Source organism: Canis aureus, chromosome 13 (assembly GCF_053574225.1).
Source record: "Canis aureus isolate CA01 chromosome 13, VMU_Caureus_v.1.0, whole genome shotgun sequence".
Lineage (NCBI taxonomy): Eukaryota > Metazoa > Chordata > Mammalia > Carnivora > Canidae > Canis > Canis aureus.
Genome location: NC_135623.1, coordinates 54,988,937 through 55,013,583, shown reverse-complemented (window position 1 = coordinate 55,013,583; position 24,647 = coordinate 54,988,937). Strand labels below are relative to the sequence as shown.

Genomic DNA, 24,647 nt, shown 5'->3' with positions numbered 1-24,647 from the left:
AGAAAATGTTTTTTAAATTACTTGACATCAGCATATGCAAGTTAAACAGGATTTGGTTCATAGAAGTTTCTCTCTTTAGAACTGTCTTTCCAAAAAGGATGATAAAGTGAAATATAAACACCACATGAGAAGTGAACCGTTTCTAAACATTTCATTGAATTTTTTTTAAAATAAACTTATCATTGTTACCTTTAGTGTGGGTACAGTATCTCCTCAGGTCATTACATAATGAAAAGTAGATTTTAAATGTTTTATATATTTGATAGAGTCCAAATGCTTTAGTAATGGTCTTAGATATTGTTTACATGAGCTTTTTTGTTACACTGTAAGCCAGTTCTCTGTAGGTGCTTTCCAGAATGTAACATGATGCAATTATTCGATATAAATCAGCTTTCATTTTAAAAAATGATAGTTTAACACCAATAAAAAATTAATTTATTAAAAAAATAAAATAAAAAATAAAAATAAAAAATGATAGTTTAATGGACAACTTTGCTTTCCAGGGTTTCGGTGTTGTTTTTTTTTTTTGTTTTGTTTTGTTTTGTTTTCATTTTTAGAGAAGTAGCTGAGCTTTTTCATCTATGTATTTGAGTAGTACTACTCATGGGGTCATTTTCTGCAGCTTAGATAATGAACAGTGAGTTTTTCTGAAAGTAAGCAGTGACTTAGGAGTATTGTGATTTCTCCCTTCCACAAGAAGTGAGAATTGACATTTTAGAGAACCATGTAGCACAGAATACTATGAAAATCTGGAACCTGGCAACTTGGAGAATAAGGATTAATTCCTGAATCATTAATGGCTGAATTTGAAGACCCACTCATTCTTTTTGTGTTGCTTTAAATCCTTTCAAGTAGTAGATAGTGGTGGCCCTTAAAAATATATATTGGGGTGCCTGACTGGCTCAGTCAGTGGAGCCTGTGACTCTCCATCTCAGAGTTGTAGGTTCCAGCCCCATGTTGGGTGGAAAGATTACTAAAAAAAAAAAAAAAAAAAAAAAAAAAAAAATCTAAAAAAATTATATATATATTTATATGTATACACACACACATATACACTATTTTTGGTGTCCTTTTAATACTGTTGTTTCTAGGGATCTCTGGGTGGCGCAGCGGTTTGACGCCTGTGTTCGGCCCAGGGCGCGATCCTGGAGATCCGGGATCGAATCCCACATCGGGCCCCCGGTGCATGGAGCCTGCTTCTCCCTCTGCCTGTGTCTCTGCCTATCTCTCTCTGTGACTATCATAAATAAATACAAATTAAAAAATTATTTAAAAAATTGCTGTTGTTTCTAAAATTATAGAAAATAGAGTTTAAGGGTTATATTGATAATCTTAAATCTGCTATGTTCCCTTTGTTGTTATTAAAGTTATTAACAGTATTCATAAAGGGAATATTTTTCATAGAAGAAATGTGAAAAAATTAGCTAAAACATTTGGATAGACATTTACTCCTCTCTTTGTGCTTTTTATTGGAATGCATTGCTAAAAGAGGTTCAGGGTATAAGCAAATTACTTCATTTTAATTCTAGATGCTGAGCTCCTAATAGCTTTTAAATTTATACAGTTTCTGTTTAGCTGTCAAAACATTTAATTATATCATGCCCAAAGGTGTAAAGCTGTCAAATAAATCCAAGTTTAGGCATAAACATTTGCTAAGTTACATGCGCTACTACACCGTAGTTGGTACTGGACAGCTTGTGAACCTGTTTTAGGGGAAGGGGTGTGTCGAGGAACATTAACTCAGCAGGTACAGAACAACATTGGCCCAATGAATTGATGATGACTTGTAAAACAGCAGGTAGTAATGCCCCCAGCCTTTATAATTCCTCTCTTTGTAAAATAAAGCAGGCTAGAAAGTGTGGTGGATTCTTTGGCTCAATTTGCTCTATAAGAAAGCTGTTTTTTGCAGAAGTATGTACTCTCTTTCCCTGACTTAACGCTGTCCTTTGTTTTCTCTTCAAAAACATACGTACCCTGTTCAGGATTTATATCCTTCTCTCTTACCCAAGGATCTCTTGCCATAGGAAGATTAATCCCAGTGGGACTTATAAAGGAAGTATTGACCCTGATCAGCAATTTAGAAGTTTGACATTTTCTATGTAAACATTTTTAAACTTTTTAAAGTATAATTGATAAATTAAAATTGCATATACTTAACATGTACATGGATATTGGAAAATATTTTTAAAGAAGGGAAAATTTTTAAGTTTTATCTTTATCTGGATATTTCATAAATATAAATTGGGGTGCTTGATGACATTATTTGGAGGTAGACTGGTAACATAAATACTAATGCAGACTTCACTAATGCAAAATTCACTAAGAGGTAGGGGAGTAAAGTAAATTAGTTCTACTTTGAAGCTTTTATTTTCTTCCCCTTTCAAAATGAATGGGAAGGCCCTTGAGAGGCCCTTGAATGAAAGCTGCTTTTCATTAGTGCTACCAAATACCTACTTGAAAGAGTTGAGTTCTAACTGAACACCCACACAAGAGAAAGGGAAAGCTTCCTTTTTCTACTGGAGGACCATCAGCTAAATAGCTCTTGGCTTCTCTTTTCCAATCAGGTGGTTTCACATCAGAGTTAATTACTCCAGTCATTTATTCTAATCACCCTCCTCTTATGGCTAGCTGCATTCTGTCATGGGGTGGCATCGTTTGAAGCCAGTTAAGTTTGAAAACCACTGCAGGGTACTTGAGGCTCATTAGTGAGGCCTATCCATGCCTGGCTTTGGATTTGCTCCCTGATTAACTCTGCATCTCCCTGCCTTGCTCCCTCCTCCCGCCATCCACCAACCCCCACTCCTCAAGGCAGTTGCTCTAAAGAGGAATGTTTCAGTTAACTCTTGCTTTGCTGTTTATCTTTTCACCTATGTACTTAAGAAAAATTTAAATGCTTATATTGCTAATTATACAGATCCTGGCCTTGGAATTGCATCCGTTGGATTGAATTTAACTGAAAGGGTAGATATTCCATAAAGAAGAATTATATTTGTGAACAACAAAGGAGGAAAATGGTGGCCTCTCAGAATGAATACATCTATGTCCTTGATCCAATTCTCCTAACCTAATAAAGGTCATGATTCCAACTCTGATTTTACGATACTCTAGTGTGTCCTACTGTTTTATCGTAAGAGTTATCTGAAAAGCTTTTTAAAAATCTCAAAGCAAATTTATTTGTTTGACATTGTTGTTTATTGTAGTAGTTTAATTTAAAAGTGTTTGCCAGCTGGCACATTTAAGAGATACTAACATCACCAATGCAGATAATGTTTGTGCTACGCTTTTTTAAAAATAAAAAGATTAAAAAAAATAGAAGAAAAACATGAAATCAGTCTCCTTTAGTAGATAGTTTGAGACAGTGTTATTACATGAAAGTATTTAAAACATTTTCCAAAATTAACAAAAATGTATATTGAATTTGGTGAAATGTTTATTTAAATAGGAAATGAGAAAAATTTTCTTCATTCTTTTTACATGGTCATTTGATTTAAAGAAATTAAATAGTTCATGTGTCAAAACAAAATATGATACATATTAAAATACATGAAATCACATTTTTTTAAATTGCTAATGTCCGTGGATGTTTAGAAATTAGAATGAGCTTACTGATAATTCTTACCCCAAAATAGTTTAACACATTGCTTCTTTATTAAGAGTCTTTGGACTTAGCAGTTAAAAAATAGGTTCGTATTCTCTGTCTTGCTATAACGGCCGATTGTTTTTAATTTGATTTTTTAAAAAATCTCCTCATGAATATACAGTTAATGAAAAAGAGGCCTAGAATATAAACTTCTTATTCAGATCTATAAATATTTACTGGTTGTGTACTATGTGCTAAGTTCCATGGATGCAGATACAATCTCTGCCTTCTAGGAAATCGCATTTTAGTGAGGTGTGCAGAAAAATAAACAGTAATAAATTGAAAGTTTTAGTTTTAAAAAGGCATAAGTAAAAGCCAAAACCAGTTGAAAGGACAAAAGAACCAGGTCTACATGGCATATCAGATATGGCATATACTTAGAAATATTTAATAATGATGTTAACAAATAGTATATGTGAAACTCATTGACAATAATTCTTAGTCTGAAATAATTTCATATTTTTAGAATTTTTATACTTTAGCTTTGACATAAACCTATACCATTCTGTTGCAGAAATTTTCAGGAGGATATATAGTGGTTAATAATATGGCTTTAGGAGTCAGATCGGGGTTCCTCTTGCAACTCTGATTAGATGTACTAGCTTTGTGACATTAGGCAATTTACTTAGCAGTTTAGCCTCATTTGTTAAAACCTGTAGTGTTTATGTCATAGGATTATGTAAGGATTAAATAAAATAATCCATATAAAATATTTAGCATAAAACTGGCCATATCATAAACAATAAATGTTAAGTGCTGCTGTTATTGTTACTATGTTGTTGTTTAGTTGGTCAGTGAATTTCTTCCATATTAACCTTCAGATGCATTTTCTCTGTATAACATATTGTCTTTCTAGATCCTTTGTCAAATCTATAATTGATATCGTTTGCATCCATCTTCCTGATACTGTTCAATAGAAAATAAAATCTTGAAATATGACACTCTAATATCCAGTTCACTTTTTCTTTCTTCCATATAATCATCCTACCCCAAATTTTATTATATGGTTAACATAATGTAGACATCTCATTTGCAATGGCTAGTAATCACAGAAATTCTTCACATTTTCTAAAATTCTGCCAAATTAGCACTGTATCAACTGGATAAAGTTTCTGTGGTCAATTTCATGCTTCTTATACAATATACAAAGCTTGAAGATCATAGTCTCACAGCATAGACACTGAATTGTGCAAAATCACAAGAATTTCTTAAATGCCATTCATTCATTCAACAGACATTTATTAGGAGCCTACTAGGTAATTAGGTCTGTGATCACAAAATTGGAAGAATATGACACCTGCCCTTTTGGGGCTGTCATTATGAAGATCAAACAGGCATGACAGTAACTAATTAGAGAAATAGATTAAGTGATGTATTTGTTTATTCATTCAACAAATATTTTGTGAGTTCCAACTACTTATTTGTCTTTGGGAATACAATGGTGAGAAAGACAGCATAGTACTTGCCCTTTTGGAACTTACTGTTTAGTGAGGGAAATGGATAAGAAATAAAAATAAACATGGTAATATATGATGTAATATAACAAAAAAAATGTAATACTTTGTGTTCTCCATAAAAGAGAACCACAGGCTGCCATTGAAACATTTAACATTTTATTTATTTGTGTGTGTATGTATGATTTTTAAGCATTATTTATTTACTGAGATATAACTGACATATAACATTATATTAGTTTCCGGTGTGCAACATAACAATTCAATATTTGTATATATTGTAAAATGATTGCAACAGGTCTAGTTAACATCTGTCACCATACTTACCATTTATGTATTTATTTATTTGTTTGTTTGTTTATTTATTTATCTCTAAGAGAGAATGAGGAAATACCTTATTTTACTTCCTAAAAAGATTGGGGAAAGCTTAACTGTAGCAAACTACATTTGATCTTGGTCTTTAAGAATGAGTAGGAGTAAGGTGATGGAAAGGGCATTATGGACCTAAGAAGCAGTGTGAACAAAGATCTTGGTGTATAGTATACACGAGCTGGACTTTATTCAGAAGGTAGAGGCAATATATGTGTTAAGAGAACTGTGAACTATACCTATGGAAAGATAAGACTGGAGGCAGATTATGTGAATAATCTTAATGCTTTGTAAGTATTATGAACTTTTTTGTTTGGGATATTGGACCCCAGAAGGTGATTGCCAGACCAGAAGCATCAATATTACTTGAGAACTTGTTAAAAAGACAGACCTTGGGCTCAAATCCAGATCTCTTAACACAGAAACTTTGATGGAAAGAGCCCAGCAATCTGTGGCTTAACAAGTTCTCCAGGTGATTTTAATGTATGTTAAAGCTGGAGATCCACTGCTTTAGGGAAAGGAGAACCATCAAAAAGTTTTAGGGAAAATTGTAAGTAAGCAAGGTTTTAGATAGCAACTCATATGGAGGAGGAATTAAAGAAGGGAAATTTTAAAGATAAAGAGGACAGTTTGGGCAGTGTTAGAATAATTGAACTAAGAAATAGTGAAGCACAGAATCAAAAATAGCCAGAGTGCAAGAGAAAGAATGAATGAATTTGAAAGATATTGTGGAGGCTTGCTGTCTGATTAGATATAAGGTTTTAGAGGAAGAGGAGAAAAGGAGAAGTCAAGATGATTGGAGCATTTCTAATTTGGCTGTGTGAAGGACTGCATAACCAAGAAAAGAAGCAAGTTTAAAAGGAAAAATTATTCATTCTTTTTTTGATGTGTTAGGTTTGAATTACTGGAAGCATACCAAAGTTAGTAGTCTAATGGGCAGTTGATATTTTGGGCTAGAAACTCTGGAAATGGCAATAATTGTTGGTTGAGGTAGTTGATGTCTAGCTCAACTATCCGGAGTTATTTCAGAAACAAGGACCTGGGAATCATGAGGAGGTAGACAGATGAAAAGTGAAGAGAGTCGCCTGGCTGGCTCAGTCAGTAGAGCATGTGACTCTTAATCTTGGGGTCATGAGTTAAACGCCCATGTTGGGCATAGAGCTTACTTTTAAAAAAATGAGAAGGAGAATCAAAAATTTAGAATGAGAATCTGGAGAGAGGGTATCAAAGAAGCTTAGAGAAGAGAGAGAAGCATAAACACTATAATACAGACAGGTGAAGAGGGATAAGCATCCATTGGAGTCAGACAGTTGGACATGAAGTAGAGAACAGCTGCTTCTCTCTCTGCCTGTGTCTCTGCCTCTGTGTGTGTGTGTGTGTGTGTTATGAATAAACAAAATCTTAAAAAAATGAATTTGAAAGATAATGTGGAGGCTTACTGTCTCATTAGATATAAGGTTAGCAAAGTCATTTTTTGTGCTGTGCCTATAACAGAATGATAGAAGATTAATTAAGAAGTGAAAGGGAGGCAAGGAAGCATAAATAAGAAATTTACTTAAATCTTTCAAGAAGTTCATTATTTTTTTAAGTTTTTATTTATTTGAGAGAAAGAGAATGAACAAGAAAGAGAGCATAAGCAAGGAGAGGGGCAGAGGCAAAGGGAGAAGCAGGCTCCCCAGAAGCAGGGAGCCGGACATGGGACTCAATCCCAGGACCCCAGGATCACGACCAGAGCGGAAGGCAGACACTTAACCAACTGAGCCACCAGGTGTCCCAATCTTCGAAGAAGTTTAGATTGTTGATATCATATTCCCTGTTTATTCATGGCTGCACCAAAATAATTAAACAAGACTGACCCTATTAACTAAACATTATTTCAATGATAATTCAGAAAGGAATCAGACCTATAATTAATTGTGATAGAGAATTAGATTCTATTATTATACATGTTAAGGAATTTCTAAGAGTAGGCAAACAGAAACTAGTTATCTGCTACTCATATGAGGTGCTTTTTATGAGATTTATGAATATATCCATATTGCCTACAGATATTGTATAACTGACTTTCAGCTAACGTGTTATCTATACTAAATTGTAGTCTACGGCTATATGGTAGTTCTTAAAGTACATAGCTGGTACAGCTGAGTAGACAATATGTAACAATCTTTTTTAGGATTTTATTTCTTTATTTTAGAGTGCAGGCACATGTGAGCACGAGCCAGAGGGGTTGGGGGAGCGGAGCAGAGGGAGAAAGAGAGAGGGAGAATCTCAAGTGGACTCTAACACTGAGCTGTGGAGCCTGACTCAGGGCTTGAGCCCAGGACCCTGAGATCACAACCTGAGCCGAAATCAAGAGTTGGGCACTTACCTGACTAAGCCTCTCAGGCACCCCAATATGTAAGACTTCTAACCAAGGACTTTTAAGGATGGAGTTTGCAGCTGGCATCATATTTTCTAGAATTAGGCCCTCACCTTTACTATAAGAGGGGGTAGTCATATTGCCATCTTTTGAATGCTACCACAATTCTTCAGAGATTTGTAAGGGACTAAAGAATATACATCACAGAACATTATGTCTATTTCACACTTGAAAATGTATTTCTGCTGTCATATCCTAAGATTTAGCCATTCTACACTGGGAAATGCCATTCCAGCACTGGGAATTGTATTGACCTCCTCAAAACTGTATCAAAGGACATTTTGTAGTCTGCAGGTGTATGTGCTTTGTAAGGTTTACCTTTATATTCAGTAGGAGAATCTGTATTTTTTAAAAAGTTAAATATTGGGCAGCCCCAGTGACCTAGCAGTTTAGTGCCGTCTTCAACCCAGGGCATGATCCTGGAGACCCGGGATCGAGTCCCATGTCAGACTCCCTACATGGAGTCTGCTTCTCCCTCTGCCTATGTCTCTGCCTCTCTTTCTCTCTGTGTCTCTCACAAATAAATAAATAAAATCTTGGGGATCCCTGGGTGGCTTAGTGGTTTAGCGCCTGCCTTCGGCCCAGGGTGTGATCCTGGAGTCCCGGGATCGACTCCCTGAGTGGGGCCTGCTTCTCCCTCTGCCTGTGTCTCTGCCTCTCTCTCTCTCTCTCTCTGTCTCTCATGAATAAATAAATAAAATCTTTTATAAATAAATAAATATATATATATATATGTATACATATATATAGTTAATCCCTGCATTCTGTCTTACATCAAAATGCCCTAAAAATCTCAATACAACAGAGGTGAAAGGTAAAGCATAGGGAATATAGTCAATAGTATTATAGCAGCATCATATGGTGACAGATGGTAGCTACGCTTGTGGCAAGCATAGTGTAATATATAGGGTTGTCAATTCACCGTGTTGTGCACCTGACATTAATGTAACATAGTGTGTCAACTATACTTCCATTAAAAAAATCTGAATGCAGATTCAGTATTTGCAACTGAATAAAGCTTTACTGTCCAATGTTGTAACCACTAATGACGTGTGACTATTAATCACTTGAAATATGACTAGTCTGAATTGAGATATGCTAGATGTTATAAGTATAAAATTCATACCAAATTTCTAAGACGTAATACAAAATATGTTATATTGATTATATTTTTAAATGATTTTAAATATTCTTAAATATACTATCCTAAAACTAACTTCACCTGTTTTTTTAAATATGGCTTCTAGAAAAGTTTAAATTACACATGTGGATTGCATTATATCTCCATTAGATAGCACTCTTATGTCTTGGTGATCATTTTGTTCCCCCCAGTTTTCTTGGCTTGGGCATCCCAGTATTGAACATGAGCATATTTTAATATTCAAGTAGTATACACATTTCTGTTATAATTAACAGCCTTGGGGGAAAAAATCTTAGGATAATCTTCAAATATATTTAAGAATCCAAAATATTAATACTAAGTTCAAAACTGAGTTAATTTCTTACCATAGAAACTGTTCCTTCTCCAGTATAATTAAGCTCCAAAGTTGAAACCTGGGTGTCATCCTGAACTTCCTCTCCTTCACCTTTTACACTGGTAATCAGTTGGTGTAAGTAATAACTTAAATCTTTCTGAAACCTGTCTCTTCTTTTTCATTCCCACTGCTGCTTTCTTGAGGCTCTCAGTACTTCCCACATAAACTATTGTAGTCATCTTAGAGATGACCTTTTGCTTCCCTACCTTTCTTCCAAAGGGATATCTCATTCCATTATCCCCATATCTAGCATAGAACAGAACCTATAGTAAATGCTCAATAAATGTTTGTTGATTGAGTAGATGACGGAACTGCTGGTATTAAAAGTTGTAGAATGGGAAAAAAGACTATTTAGGGTCGTCTGGCTCAGTTTGTAGATCATGCAGCTCTTGATTTCGGGGTTGTGAGTTCAAGCCTCACTTTGGGTGTAAAGATTACTGAAGAAAAAAAAAGACTTTTATTCTATATAATGTATGTGTATTCAATGGCATACACAGAGTAACTGCAGATGTAATTCTCTGGCTGAACTTGTCAGTGCTTTAAAAAAATATATTCAGGGCAGCCCGGGTGGCTCGTGGTTTAGCACCGCCTTCAGCCCAGGGTGTGATCCTGGAGACCCGGGATCGAGTCCCGCATCAGCTCCCTGCATGAAGCCTGCCTCTCTGCCTGTATCTCTGCTTCTCTCTCTCTCTCTCTCTCTCTCTCTCTCTCTCTCTCTCTCTCCCCCCTTGTGTCTCTCACGAATAATTAAATAAAATCTTTTTTAAAAAAATTCAACTTTTGCATCATATTCTTTAGTTCCCTTTTCTTTATTGGATAGTCTTGGAAGTGGTGATATAATAAATGTTCTATTTTGCCAAGGATTTTGATTTGCCAATATAAATTTATGGCATTCAGTTCAGAGAATCATTGGTGCCATGAAGACAGCTCCTTGTTTTTGTCTGGAGTCCCCATGGGATTAAACTACATCTGGCAATAAGTAGGGATTCTGGTCTGGCCATCTTCAAAGGCAAGAGACTGCTAGTATTTATCAGATCTATGTGGATAAGCAAATGGGAAGGGATTAATTGGGGGGGGGCAGTTTTGTTTTCCTTCCTTTTGTAACTGACTATAAAATAAAACTCCCAAAGTTAAAAAAAAAAAAAAAACTCCCAAAGTTCACACAGCAAATTAATACTTTTCAGTGGTTTTGAAGAGGAAATCTATTCTCTTTTCTGTACATAGATAGATAATTGAGAATTTTAGATTAATACTTTAATTGCATAAGTGTATATTTTTTAACTAGTTTACCTTGGTATAACAATAATTTGCAATGGTCAGAATGAATTTTCTAAGGATACTTTCCTAATTCTTTTTAAAGGGCTGAGCATTTACTACACTTTTAGACATTTTAACATCTGTAATATTGGGACCTCAAGGTTGGCATTTGAAGCTTTTGTCACCTATTTGCGGGGAAAAGTTAACCCAAAATTATTTTCTGAGGACCTTACCTTGGACTGTCTTGGCATAGCACAGGCTACCACCTCTTTCAGATGAAGGTGGACCTGCCTTCCACATAGGCTTGTTTGTGTCTTTCTCCTTATACTCATTGCATTTTTGAGACACTATTAGCCCTGTGACTCAGTTTGCTGTGGTTGAAGCATGTGGCTTTACATTTAACTGACAAAATAAAATGGCTGCATTCCAGGTGCCTGTCACAAAGTGTAATCTAGAATTTACCATTCAAAGCACTAACCTAAGAGAAATAATGTTTATGCGGGATTGCCTGAAGAATATGTAGTCTCTCCATTTGTCTATACTTTAAATCTATTCCAGGATTAAGTCAGTCCCTCTGAGAGTCACATACCTGGATTCTATCATATTACCAAGGGAGGAATTTCTTATCTCAGGAATAGAAATAATGTGTTTTTCTAGGCCATCTGGTTTGTTTTTATATTACGGTCATTTTTGACTCTTGTAGGTGTTCGTGTTTCTTTCTTTATGTTGCCTGCTAGAAAGCTTAAGAACAAATACATGGTGTACCTCGAAGTCTATAGAATTTCATGGAGTGATTTTTATGTCCTTCTTATTTTTGCATTACCTTCTCTTATGTTATATTTATTTTATCTTGATGCATACGCATTGCTTTAAGCTCTGTGAACTGTTTCCTGCACGAAGTCATGCAAAATGCAAACACATAATAAAATCGATGGGAGTATCTATCATTTAATTATAGTTGTTCCCCATACGTTCTTACTAAATAGAATGTTTTTAAAAGCTCCATCTCCCTCTGTGTGTTACACTGTAACTAGTTTAAAATATCTGTATATTATGAATTCCTAGGTTTTAGATTAAGAGTGACCTAAGGTTGAAATGTTAATTAAATGTTTTAATGTTCTGTAGCTCTAAAGAAAATAGTTGGATAAAATGTCAGCATATAGGACTATTTTAAACATTAGAAAAAAAATCATCTCTCTGAAAAGGAGGGTAATTGTACAAGTTTGCCTAATCCTTTTGATCTTGGCACACAGCAATACAGACTTCAGTTGAGATTAAAACTATGAATTTCAAAGGAAACATGGCCTTCAGTGTGTAAAATATATAACAGCTGGTTGACTAGTCCATTTAAAACTACACAATAACAATCGTAGACAGAATGATTCTCCTGCCAAAAGATGCACGAGTGCTTGATGGTTATATCAAGATATGATACTAACTCACACTTCTCTTTAGTAATGATATAAATGTAGAAATGAACAGTGTGCTGCCAACTCCAGAATCTTTCTTCTGCTCAACAGTTCAAGGGCAGTTTAGAAGTACAGAACTCCTTTTAGTGATTTCTCTATCTGCTTTTCAGCCTGAACTTCAATGTGTTGTTGACTAAATTTCATTTCTTTTACCTGTCAGATATAATTTTTATTCTTAGAATCCCATTTCTTTCTCTAAATCCTTGATCCTCCTTTTTTCTTCTTTGACATTCATGACTTATTGTTCTTAATGTCACAGCTTCACACATTATTGTTTTTTTATTTTAAGCCCTCAAAGTTAAACTTTTCTTTGTAAATAGTATATATAATTTGTTTCATTTTTTGTTATACATTTATGTCAAGGTAAATATCTGAATTCTGAAACAGTGTAATATAATCAATATGGGAGAATATTAGGCTCATGTTAAATTATAATTTACATATTCCAGTATTTTCACTGTTGTGTTTCACTTGAGCAAGTAATTCTGAACTAGTTTAATGTATTACATTAGAAACGAGGATTAATGTGGATTTGTCACTTTTAGAAAATCCCATTTGGAAAGTATATTTACATTCTGAATTTGTATCTGTCCAATTATGAAAAAATGATTTTGTCTTGAAAAACAAAACCTTTTTGTTTCTTGAAAATTTTGATATAACGTAATAGCAAGTTTCTTTACTATTCTTTAAATTTATTTGGGAGAAGGAACTTAGAGATAAATAAAACATTTGCTAAAGTTATTTGGATTTATCACAAATTTGGAGCCAGCATTTAAGGAGTTAATGTATCTTATTAAGGGGACAGGAAATCTGGCAACTATTGCAGAAACTAGACCTAATGGTGCACACAAACAATTTGTCAGTCTTCTTAAATGTGAATAGCTTTCCGCAAAGTGGCTGCTCTTGCTTTGTTTGAACAGGCTAAACTTTTCCTTTTTGGACTTTAAATCTTAGAAGTGAAATGTGATCCACATATTCAATCAAAATCATTTAATTCAAAGCATATTTTGATTGGAACAAAGTTGACATGGAAAGAAACTCTAGAATAAAAAAGTTGAAAGGACTTTATATCATATATTTAGCAGGAAAATTTGAAACAGTTCTAATTAGGCTGAAAAAAACAGCTTTCTTCAATGTAAATTACAAAGGTCATATATCAATGTTAAGGAAACATTACCACTAGTGTTTGAAATCCAGCACATGCAAACATAACAGACCAGTTCATTTTAAATCTGTGTGTGTGTGTGTATGTGTATAGGAAGAAGGCTGTATTACATGTATTTGAAGTGAAAAATACTTAAAATTCCAAGTTCATAATGTTGTGTATTACCTTCTATCCAATCCCAACATTAACTCGTTTGAAACATGTGATCTACACTCAAATGAATTCATACTCTTAATATATAAAAGTACGATGAAAAATTTACAAAACTAATGTTTATTCTTCCATGTAAAATATGATTGGGTGCCTGACTGGCTCAGTCAGAATAGCATGGTTGTGAGTTCGAGCACCACACAGAGTATATATTACTTAGAAGTTTTTTTTTAATCTTTAAAATATGATTAAATACACCTTATAATTAAATGTATACCAGGTCAAGAGGGTTAGTCATTGATTTTTATTTTCTTCTTTGATACCTAGAGCAAATGCATTTTGAATCTCAGAACCGAATCAGGTCTTCTGGAAGCCTGAGAAGGGCAGTGTTGGTATAGATGAACAGAAATGTATATCTGGGTTACACAGACCTACCTCCTTCTGGTTCTACAATTATTTCTATACTTAAGGATTTGTAAATACTATTTGATTTTTTTTTCATAAAAATGACTTGTCACATAGCTATCAGTAGCTTTATTTGATGGCTTTTTAAAAATGGTGTTGTATGAGAACATTTAACAAAAATATAAATAAATATTAGCATTAATTTGGGAATAATACATAAATAAGGTTTTCAAATTTTGAGATGAATGATCATCTTTCTTTTGTTAATTAAAATTGGCTTTCTTGATTTTTGCATAATTTTTACATTAGAGAAAATTTGATTGTTTGAAAATAAAAAGACATTGCTACAGTATCTCTGAAGCATACATAGATTAAGAAACACATGATTAATGCCTTTTATTTTAGAATTTTTATTCCCAGGTAGCTTAGCATGTTTTGGGAAAAAACAAGCCATTTCTACATAAATTATCGTATCATTTGTACTAGAGGAAACAAGAATAATTTTAAGTAATATTTTTTATCAATAAATAATTCATTTCCTTAATGGGTAGTTTCAGGAAAGCATAGATTACATTCTTTCAATGAAATTTATTGTGGGACACATATTCATATATGTTATAATTATTTCTGACACAAGATTACACAAATGAGTTGTTTATGAATAATTTAGTATTATCTTTATAATATTAAAGCTTGAATTTGTTGATGTTCTGCATGTGGACCAAACAAATGAAAGTTACTAATAAGTGTTTTTATTTGACATCTGTATACTGTACTTTTTAGCATATCTCAAGTGTTTTAGTCTCTGCTTAATAGATCTCATTAAAAAAACAGATATCAGCCCCAAGACAGTTTGTCAAGACTAATATGAGTCCCCCTGGATTGGATTGACAATTTGTGTGAGGCTTCATATGATAGTCTTTTCATAGTCTTATTTGATCCTTAACAATTGGACATTAGTCACTGATTTATTTTATAATAACTCAGATGAGTTGAATATTATTGTATTGTGTTGGACATTTTAGTGGATTTTCTTTTTACAAATTTTACTCAGAGCACACATTGGATGTAAATGATGTATCCAGCCTGCTAGGGGAGTACTAACAATTGATTGGTTAGGTTTGAGAGCAGCATGGGAAGAATGTTACTATCCCCTAGCTGCAAACCGTATTTAATTCCAGTCTTAATGAGGACTGTCTGACCTAAAGGCTTTGAAAAATCACAAATGTTTAGCATTCCACTGTCATGTTTTTATTTTTTCGTGACTAAAAGTGTGGATATAAGTATTTTATACTGAATATTTTTAAAAATCTTAACATATAAAAAGACCTTTAAAGAATTTTTCATATGTTTTATGATTTCTATTTTTGACTTAGAGAAACAAGTTATAAGATGGAATCTCAGGGTATTCCATTTTGAATTATTTGTATTTCTTTCCCTCAATAATATCCTCCTGCCTGTCTTTACCTCTTACCTCAAGACTTTACTAAGTGCATTTGTTTATTATTACATACTTTTGGCTAGGCACTTGCCATTCACTACTACCAAAAGGATGTTAAAGTCCTGAGCTGACTTTGTTTTGAGATGGTTTTAAACTTTTTTGGAACTCTTAACACCTGTAGCAGTTGTTCTTTTGGATCTCTTTTTAAAACTTTAGTAAATTGCAAGAAATGCTTGAAGACCACTAATGAGATTTTTTTTATTAGTTTTTAAAAATTTATTTAAAGTCTATCCATGAACCTCTGGAAAAGATTTTTGCCAATAATTCCATGAATTTTACTAGTCAACACCTTAAGACTTGACCAATATGACAGTGTAAAGGGAGGGTGACCCATGACACTGCGGTCATTTCTGCATGTGTGTTCAAGGTGTAATAGGGGCATCCAGTGTCTTTCAGCATTTTTGCTTAACATTTTGATGTAGCATCACGATATAAGATTTTAAGCATCTAAATGTTAAACGTGTTGTTACCAAGTTCACCATTTTGAATGTGCATAAGGAAGTAATCAACATTAAGAAAACTCACAATTCTTTTTTTGATGATGCATAAAATGAAATTGCCCTGGTTTTTAGAGCTTTAATATTGAGAAAATTTGCTTGTACTTTATCATTTGCTGAGCCTTCTGGAATTTTATAGTCTCAAATCACAACACTACGGACACTCAGGAGACTCCTGACTGTTTTATCTTATTAAACAATTTTGAAATCATTAATTTTTAATTAGCTTGGATGCAGAGTTTTTTTATTGTTTCAATAGTGTGTGTATATGAAATAAACGTTTTTTATTTAAACTACTGGCGAGAGTATTATTTACATAAATAAGTGTAGGTTCTTTCTAAGAGTACATACTGTGGGTTTGCTTCATATAGTCACACTTTTTTGTAGACTCAGAGATATTACATGCTAATCTATTATAGTAGGGCTTTTCAGCAGTTTATTAACTCAGATTTTGAACAACTAAAAAGGATGTAAGCTCAAAGATATGTGTAAGTCCTTCCTGATTGAAAGTTCTAATTAAGTGAATTGGAGAAAATTAACTGAAATTAGCTGTCAGAAAGTCACATTTAAATGAGTGATGAGCTAGTCTGGCAGTAAACATTTAAATGATATAAATTGCCATTTAAGTGTATGGTTTAATGTTTGTCATGCATTAATGTGACATGAGACTGCAGTGACAATCAAGCAGCTTGCTCTAATTTGAACATATTTAGGGCTTTTGTGTGGAGTGCACTGCACACAAATTAAGACAATTGCTGTTTTTATGTGTCACTTTAAACATGGCTCCCACTCCCTCATCCCTACCCAAGGCCCAAGTTAATGAAACAAACGTATCATTTTTGTGTGCAGCTTCCATTAATAATTCCTGAATTTTCAGATTAATTTTAAATCCATGTACTTAAAATAGGAATTTGCTTAAAGCCCTTCTCTATTTCAAATAATACATGCAGCAGTTCTCTTAGCTATTTACTAAATTTATAAAGTTCATGAGTTTTATCAGAGATATCTAAAATACTAACTTTCGCAGTTGTATGAGAATTGCCTCGAGTTTTATTTACAGATTTATTTTTTGCATTTTATATACTATGTGGTATATTGTGAAATCCTCTTAAATATTAAAGCAAATATATTCTTTGAATTCAGTTGTAAATATTTTTCTTATTCAAAGGCACTTATTTGGGGCAGCCCGGGTGGCCCAGTGGTTTAACGCCACCTCCAGTGTGGTCCTGGAGACCCGGGATTGAGTCCCATGTCAGGCTCTCTGCATGGAGCCTGCTTCTCTCTCTGCCTGTGTCTCTGCCTCTCTCTCTCTCTCTCTCTCTCTCTCTCTCTCTGTCTCTCATGAATAAATAAATAAGTAAACCTTAAAAAACAAAACAAAAAACAAAGGCACTTATTTTTTAAAGGGATTTTTTTTAAGTAATTTTTATACCCAGCAAGGGCTCAAACTCACAATCCCAAGATCAAGAGCTGCATGCTCCTTTGACTAAGCCAGCCAGGCACCCACATAGACACTTATTTCAATAAAGCATGTTCTTACACAGGTGTACACCTGTGAACTATAGGAATGTCTTTTGTCATGAGGTGGTTTATATCTTATTGGTTGCTTGCTATAGAGGTTATTCAATTTTGTTCTAAAACCAATAGGTTTCTTTTTATATTGATAATATAGCAAACCACACCAAATACATCACAGCCATATACTTAACTACAGGAAAGTAAGAATTTTAAAGAGATAACATCATCTGATAAAATCTGGTATACTTCAAGCTTCAGCATTTGAGTTTTAGAGCTCTGTGATTTGAATAGCACTATTTATTGATAAACTAGCCCATAATGCTAAAGTTTTATGGTGAAATAATTTTGAAGAATTTTAAATAATACAAATCTAAGCACTTTTATAAAAATGTCTCCAATTTTTTAAACTCTTTTATGTTTATAACTTTATTACATTCGGCAGTCATTTGTTGGTACTTACTATGTTTTAGGTACAATGGTTGGTAATTGGGAAGGTAATGATGAAATGGAAGTGGATCTTGTGCCCAGCATTTCCACTGAATTCTTGATTATGTTTGTTCATTATTTATTGGACACTATTAGCATAAAATATTTGGTCTGGTTTGATATTAATATCCAGAATAATAATTCAGTAATCATAATTCAGTCATTATAAGTATCCCTCCAAAGATAAAATTTGCTGGCATAAAATTTGCTGGCATATTTCAACTCAGTTGAAATAACTACATAATTTGGTTATAGTTGTTGCAGTGGACAACAAAATATTTATATCTAGAAAAAGCATAAATATTTCAGGTGAATAGTAAATGTTTAATGTTTTCACATATGCTGTTCCAAAGTGGCCTTTATATTGCATCACCTCTTTTCTTTGAAGCATAAATTGGGTACCTGTCAGGCCCTGAGTTACAAATATGACCAAAATAGACCCAGTCCTGGTCCTCACAGTGCTTACAGTATAGTAGAATAATACTGAAATGTAAGCAACCTAATACAATTCAGTGTGAAAAGTGCCAGAAAGCTTCTAATTATAAAGAAAGGAGAATAGATTCTGGTGGAAAATAAGACATCAGAATAAGTCTGCTCGCCATAAATTTAGTGTAAAACTTTGCTACTTGTTCTAAATTTCTCTATATTTTAAAAGCTGAATTCAGAATAATCATCTGTGTACCTTTTTTCAGGCCCTGGAGAGTGAATTTGTTTCCTGCCAGCTTCACCAATGGATTGATCTCATTTTTGGCTATAAACAGCAAGGACCAGAGGCTGTTCGATCCCTCAATGTGTTCTATTACCTGACGTATGAAGGAGCTGTCAATCTGAATTCAATAGCTGATCCTATATTGAGAGAAGTAAGTTATCTGACTGGATCTCTTAGGTATCGTTAGACTAGAAGGTACTACATACCATCTTCCCCATGCTTTCATTTTGCATATGATGAAACTAAAACCAGGTGAGTGAAGTGACTTAAGCAGAATAACCTTTCAGTTAGTGACCTAGCTGGAACTTGAATCTAGGACTTCCCTCCAACAAAATATTTGAATCAATATAAAATGAGAGCTTCTTCTTCATTTTGAACCCATTCAGGGATCACTAATCATTTCTATAATTGTTAAATTTTGAATGCTGCTTACTAAGTTAAATTATTAGGAAAACAGTAATTATTAAAGAAATAAGATTGTAAGCGTAGGGGCACCTAGGTGGCTCCGTGGTTGAGTATCTGCCTTTGGCTTAGGTCGTGATCTCCGGGGTCCTGGGATTGAGTTCCACGTCGAGCTCCCTGCAGGGAGTCTGTTTCTCCCTTTGCCTATGTCCCTGCCTCTCTCCATGTGTCTCATGAATAAATAAATAAAATCTTTAAAAAAAAAAAAAAAGATTGTAAGCATAAATCTATTTAAATGTGATAAAACTTGTATTTAGATATAGTACATAAGTATATATGTAACCGTATAGAAGTTAATAGTAGGAAGGAATTCTAAATCTTTTTCATGTCCTCAAACTTGATCTTAGAAGTTATTGAGACTTGTTTTGTCTTATCATTTATTTTCTTAAGTAAAACACTCAAAACATGGTTTTGATGAATACAATATTCACCAAAAAAGTCTGTAGATAGCCTTGATATTTTTGTGTGTATCTTAATCTAATTATGAATCCTCCTAATGCTAACATATATTATGTGCAAAGATTATAGGATTTAACAGGGTGACTTAGGGATCTGTACAATTTTAGAACAAGTATATTTAAGAAACTAAGACTGATTCATAGGGAATATTTATTTTCATTTTAAAGGGAACATTATCTGTGATAAGATTTGCCATTTTTCACCAATATGAAATGCATTCTTTTTTTTATTTTAAGATTTTATATATTTATTCATGAGACACACACACACACACACACACAGAGAGAGAGAGAGAGAGAGGCTGAGACACAGGCAAAGGGAGAAGCAAGCTCCATGCAGGAAGCCCGATGTGGGACTCGATCCCGAACTCCAGGATCACACCCTGGCCAAGGGCAGGCGCTAAACTGCTGAGCCACCCAGGGATCCCCAGAGATGCATTCCTTTTTAATTCTACTTATGACTTGATAATATTGATAGTATATAATAAGTACATATTTAAATATACTTGCCAGTATATATTATTGCCTGGTTCATGTGCCAGACAATGATTAGTACACAAGCAGAAGCATCATGTATTAGATGTACATATGTCTTAAATTGCATAGGATTTAGATTGTTGTTTTTTTATTTAATTTAGAGCTGAATCAAATGAACCCTTAAAGACTTTTCTAATTTTTCATTTCTTGGAAAATGTTCCTTATGGGGCCATTTTATTTTATTAGAGCAATAACTGATTGCATGACATAGAATATACATACTTCCATATATAAAACTGAGGTTAGGGCAAATATACAAGTGGAAAACAATATATATATATATAATACATATTTCATTGTTAGACTAGAATAGCATAGGCCAGTTCCCTTTTTTTTTTTTTTTACATATTTGAAGTGTTAACTTTGTTTTATAGATGTCCATAATTCTTCACCAAATACACCACCTACTTTTGTTTTTTCATGTTCCCTTATAGTAATTATTCATAAAGCTACGTAGTTGCATTATGACTGAAAGGACAGTATAGATTTGATTTTAGAAATCTCCTGTTTTACTTAACATACCAGAATATTATCTTATATTGCTATATAATCTGCAATTTTAATTATGAAATTCCATAATACTCTGTAGAGTTGCTCTGAAGATATGCTTAACACTCTCTTCCAATGTGAGATCCTATTTTTAAAGACTTTATTGATATGTCCAAGATGATATAACTATACCTTCCTTGTCATTAGAGTCTATGCTACCTTTGCATGATAAAAGATGGCTCTCAACCTGTACCTTTATAATACTGCTAGTTAAAAAGTGAAACATTTAATTAGCAGGTTGTTTAAAGAATGTAATTTGTTCTTTGTTTTATGGGATTTTTTCCCTTTTATCTGTTTCACCCATTTCCCTATACTTGCCTCCCCTCTGGCAACTACCAGTTTATTCTCTGTATTTAAGAGTCTGTTTTTTTGGTTGTCTCTTTTTTCCTTTATTTGATTTTTTTTTTAATTTTTAAATTCTACATATGAGTGAAATCATGTGATATATGTCTTTTTCTGAATTATTCACTTAGCATTATACCCTTTAGGTCCATCCATGTTGTTGCAAATGCCAAGATCTCATATTTTATGGCTAAATAATACTCCGTGTGTGTGTGTGTGTGTGTGTGTGTGTGTGTGTGTGTGTGTGTGAATGAATAAAGACATCTTTATCCATTCATCTACAGATGGTGGATGCTTAGGTTGCTTTGATAGCTTGGCTGTTCTACGTAACACTGCAATAAATATAGGAGTGCCTTTATCTTTTTGAATTCATGTTTTCCTTGTTCTTGGGTAAATAGTAATAGAATTACTAGATCATATGATAATTCTAGTTTTAATTTTTTGAGGAACCTCTATACTGTTTTCCAAAGTGGCTGCACTAGGTTGCATTCCCACCAACAGTGTATAAGAGTTGTTTTTTTCGCCCCACATCCTTGCCAACACTTGTTATTTCTTATATTTTTTATTTTAGCCCTCTGACTGGTATAAAGTGATATCTCATTGTGGTTTTGATTTGCATTTCTCTGATGATGAGCAATGTTCAACATCTTTACTGTGTCCGTTGGCTATCCAGAAGACATTTGGAAAAATGTCTATTCAGGTCCTCTGGCCATTTTTTTTTAATTTGATTATTTGGTGTTTTAGTGTTGAGTTGTGTAAGTTCTTTATATACTTTGGATATTAACCCTGTCTTGGATATATCATTTGCAAATATTTTCTTGCATTCAGTAGGTTGCCTTTTTGTTTTGTTGACGGTGTCCTTTGCCATGCAAAGGTTTTTATTTAGGTGTGGTCCCGGAATTTTGCTTTTGTTTCCCTTTCCTGAGGAGACATAGCTGGAAAAATATTTCTATGCTAATGTCAAAGAAATTACTGCCGATGCTTTCTTCTAGGAGTTTTATGGTTTCAGGTCTCACTTTTAGGTCTTTAATTCATTGTGGGTTTATTTTTGTGTCTGATTTAAGAAACCATACACAGTTTCATTCTTCTACACGTAGCTGTCCGGTTTTTCCAGCACTATTTGTTGAGAAAACAATCTTTTCCCCTTTTTATATTCTTGCCTCCTTCGTTATAGAATAATTGACCATATATGCATGAGTTTATTTCGGGGCTTTCACTTTAACATGTTAGGACTTCATAATGTTTTGTAGTAAAAATACAGCATACAATTTACCGTTTTAGCCATTTTTGAGCATAATTCTGTGATATCAAGCACATTAGTGTGCATCCATCTCTAGAAGTTTTCCATCTTCCCAAACTGAAACTCTGTACTTGTTACAATAGCAACTCCAGATCCACCCCACCCACCCACACGTAGTCCTTGACTACCACCATTCTACTTCCTGTCTCTAGGAATTTGACTAGTATAGGTACCTTATAGAAGTGGAATCATACAATGTTTATCCTTTTGTGTCTTGCCTATTTTACTTAGCATAATATCTCCAAGGTTCATCTGTGTTGTAGCATGTCAAAATTTACTTCCTTATAAGGAAGAAGAATATTCCATTGTTTGTGTATACCACATTTTGTTTATCCATTCATCTGTTCATGGACATTTTGAGTTGTTTTCACCTTTTTGGCTATTGTGAACAGTGCTTCTATAAACATCGGGGTATATGTATCTGTTTAAGTCTCTGCTTTCATTTCTTTTGTATATATACCCAAAAGTAGAATTGCTAGATTATATGATAATTCTGTGTTTAGCTTTTTGAGGAACCACCATACCAAATAAATTTTTAGTATTTCTTTTTCAAGATCAACATTTTCTAAAGATTATTTAAAACTTTTGTTTTAAATTTCCTTGGTTCCTATTATTTTCCACATTAGCAAGTAGTTAGTTATTAGCAAATTAAACTTTAACCAGTTTTCCACTCATCACACATATATTTATTTTTACATTATATAAACATATATATTAGATTCAGCATTCATTTAAAAAATATGGCCTATTATGTCCTAAATATGGTAGATACTTAGTATTCTTGAAAGATAAATACAGTAGTCCATCCCCGCCCACCCTTATCCACAGAGCATATGTTTCAAGACCCACAATGGATGTCTGAAACTGTGGATAGTACCAAACCCTATATATACTATGTTTCATCCTGCACATATATACCTATAATAAAGTTCTGTTTATAAATTAGGTACAGTAAGAGATTAACAACAATAACAAAAGTTAGTTGAATGTAGTTTCTTTCTCTCTCAGAATATCTTATGTACTCTACTCAACCTTCTTGTGATAATGTGAGATGATAAAATGCCTACATGTTGAGATTAAGTGAGGTGAATGACATAGGCATTGTGCCATAGTGTTAGGCTAGTACTGACCTGATGTCATGGCAGAAAGAAGATCATCTGCTTCCAGACCATGGTTGAGGTCATGAATCCATTGAAAGTGAAACCATAGATAAAGGGGGACACCTATATATTACTTCATTATTTAGCACTATTCACATAAATATACATGATTAATTCTCAAAGTTTTCTGGATGTTATTAAAACAAATATAATTTTTATTGTAGTCATTCCATATCATAGTGCTAACTCGGTGATGTAATGCAATATGATACAGTAGAATAGATGGATAGATAGATAGATAGATAGATAGATAGATATGAATTTAATTCCTGACCCTGATGCCTGCTAGTTGTGTGACTTGGATCTTCCCAAGACTCTGTTTCCTTATATATTGAATTGGTATGACTACACCCACCCCATAATTTAGATGAGGCATAATGCATGTAAAGTGCCGGCATGGTACCTATCCCATCATTAAGTATTTATTAAGTGTTAAGTGTTAGCTCCGTTCCTTATTCTTCTCTGTTAAACTCCTGGGTTAAGAAACACAGCCATGAAAAGAATATGAATTACTGATTGTATCACAGAAAGATCATAAAATACTAACACTAGATAGGTTATCAGAGACTGTTTCCTAGAGGACACATGCAAAGTTCATTGTAAAGTGAGGCAAGGAAAGAAAAGAATAGGTCATTGATTTATTCATTTTTTAAAACATTTTATTTATTTGAGAGAGCATGGGGAGAGGGAGGGTGAAGCAGGCTGCCCGCTGAGCAGTGAGCCCTATGCAGGGCTCAGTCCCAGGACCCTGAGCCTAAGGCAGACGCTTAACCAACTGAGCCACCCAGGCATCCCAATTTACTCATTTTTTTAAACAACCTTTTACTAAACCCAAATTATATAATAAGGTTAAAAAGTTGAAAGTCAAACACCTGCTCTCATCAGCTTGAGTACATTATCGAGCTTGGAAATATGGATAAGTAAACAATTATACTGTGGTAAACTCAGTTTAGAGGTAAGTACACTGTATGTATGCACAAGCATACACAATAGGCACTAAACCCTAACTGCCAGAATCCAGACACGTTTTCTGGGAAATGAGAGACTGGATTGAAGGATAAATGAGAACATTGGATAGAGTCACAAGCAAAGGGTATCTACACAGAAGAAAGTGTATACACTTTCTGCACATAGGTGAGGGAGATCATGATAGGAGAATGTGATATATGTGCAATGAACCAGAGGATAAGATAAGAGAGAGACAGGAACCATACCATAAAGGGCCTTTAATACTATAAAAGTAATTATAACTACACTGGCAGAAG

At 33.8% G+C, this 24,647-nt stretch overlaps 2 protein-coding genes across 12 annotated transcripts in view; one reads left to right on the top strand and one right to left on the bottom strand.

The window, feature by feature from the left end:
* DCLK2 (doublecortin like kinase 2) overlaps nt 1-24,647 on the bottom strand; it is a 245,858-nt gene that overhangs the window by 230 nt on the left and 220,981 nt on the right. The gene's annotated exons all lie outside the window — the stretch shown is intronic.
* LRBA (LPS responsive beige-like anchor protein) overlaps nt 1-24,647 on the top strand; it is a 721,151-nt gene that overhangs the window by 629,776 nt on the left and 66,728 nt on the right. For 9 of the 11 annotated variants that reach the window (XM_077846317.1, XM_077846318.1, XM_077846323.1 and 6 more), the window contains one exon: nt 18,558-18,725. The exons of the other annotated variants lie outside the window; for them this stretch is intronic. In XM_077846317.1, coding sequence (XP_077702443.1) covers nt 18,558-18,725 — 168 coding nt within the window. The remainder of the gene's footprint in view (nt 1-18,557; nt 18,726-24,647) is intronic. 11 annotated transcript variants of the gene reach the window in all.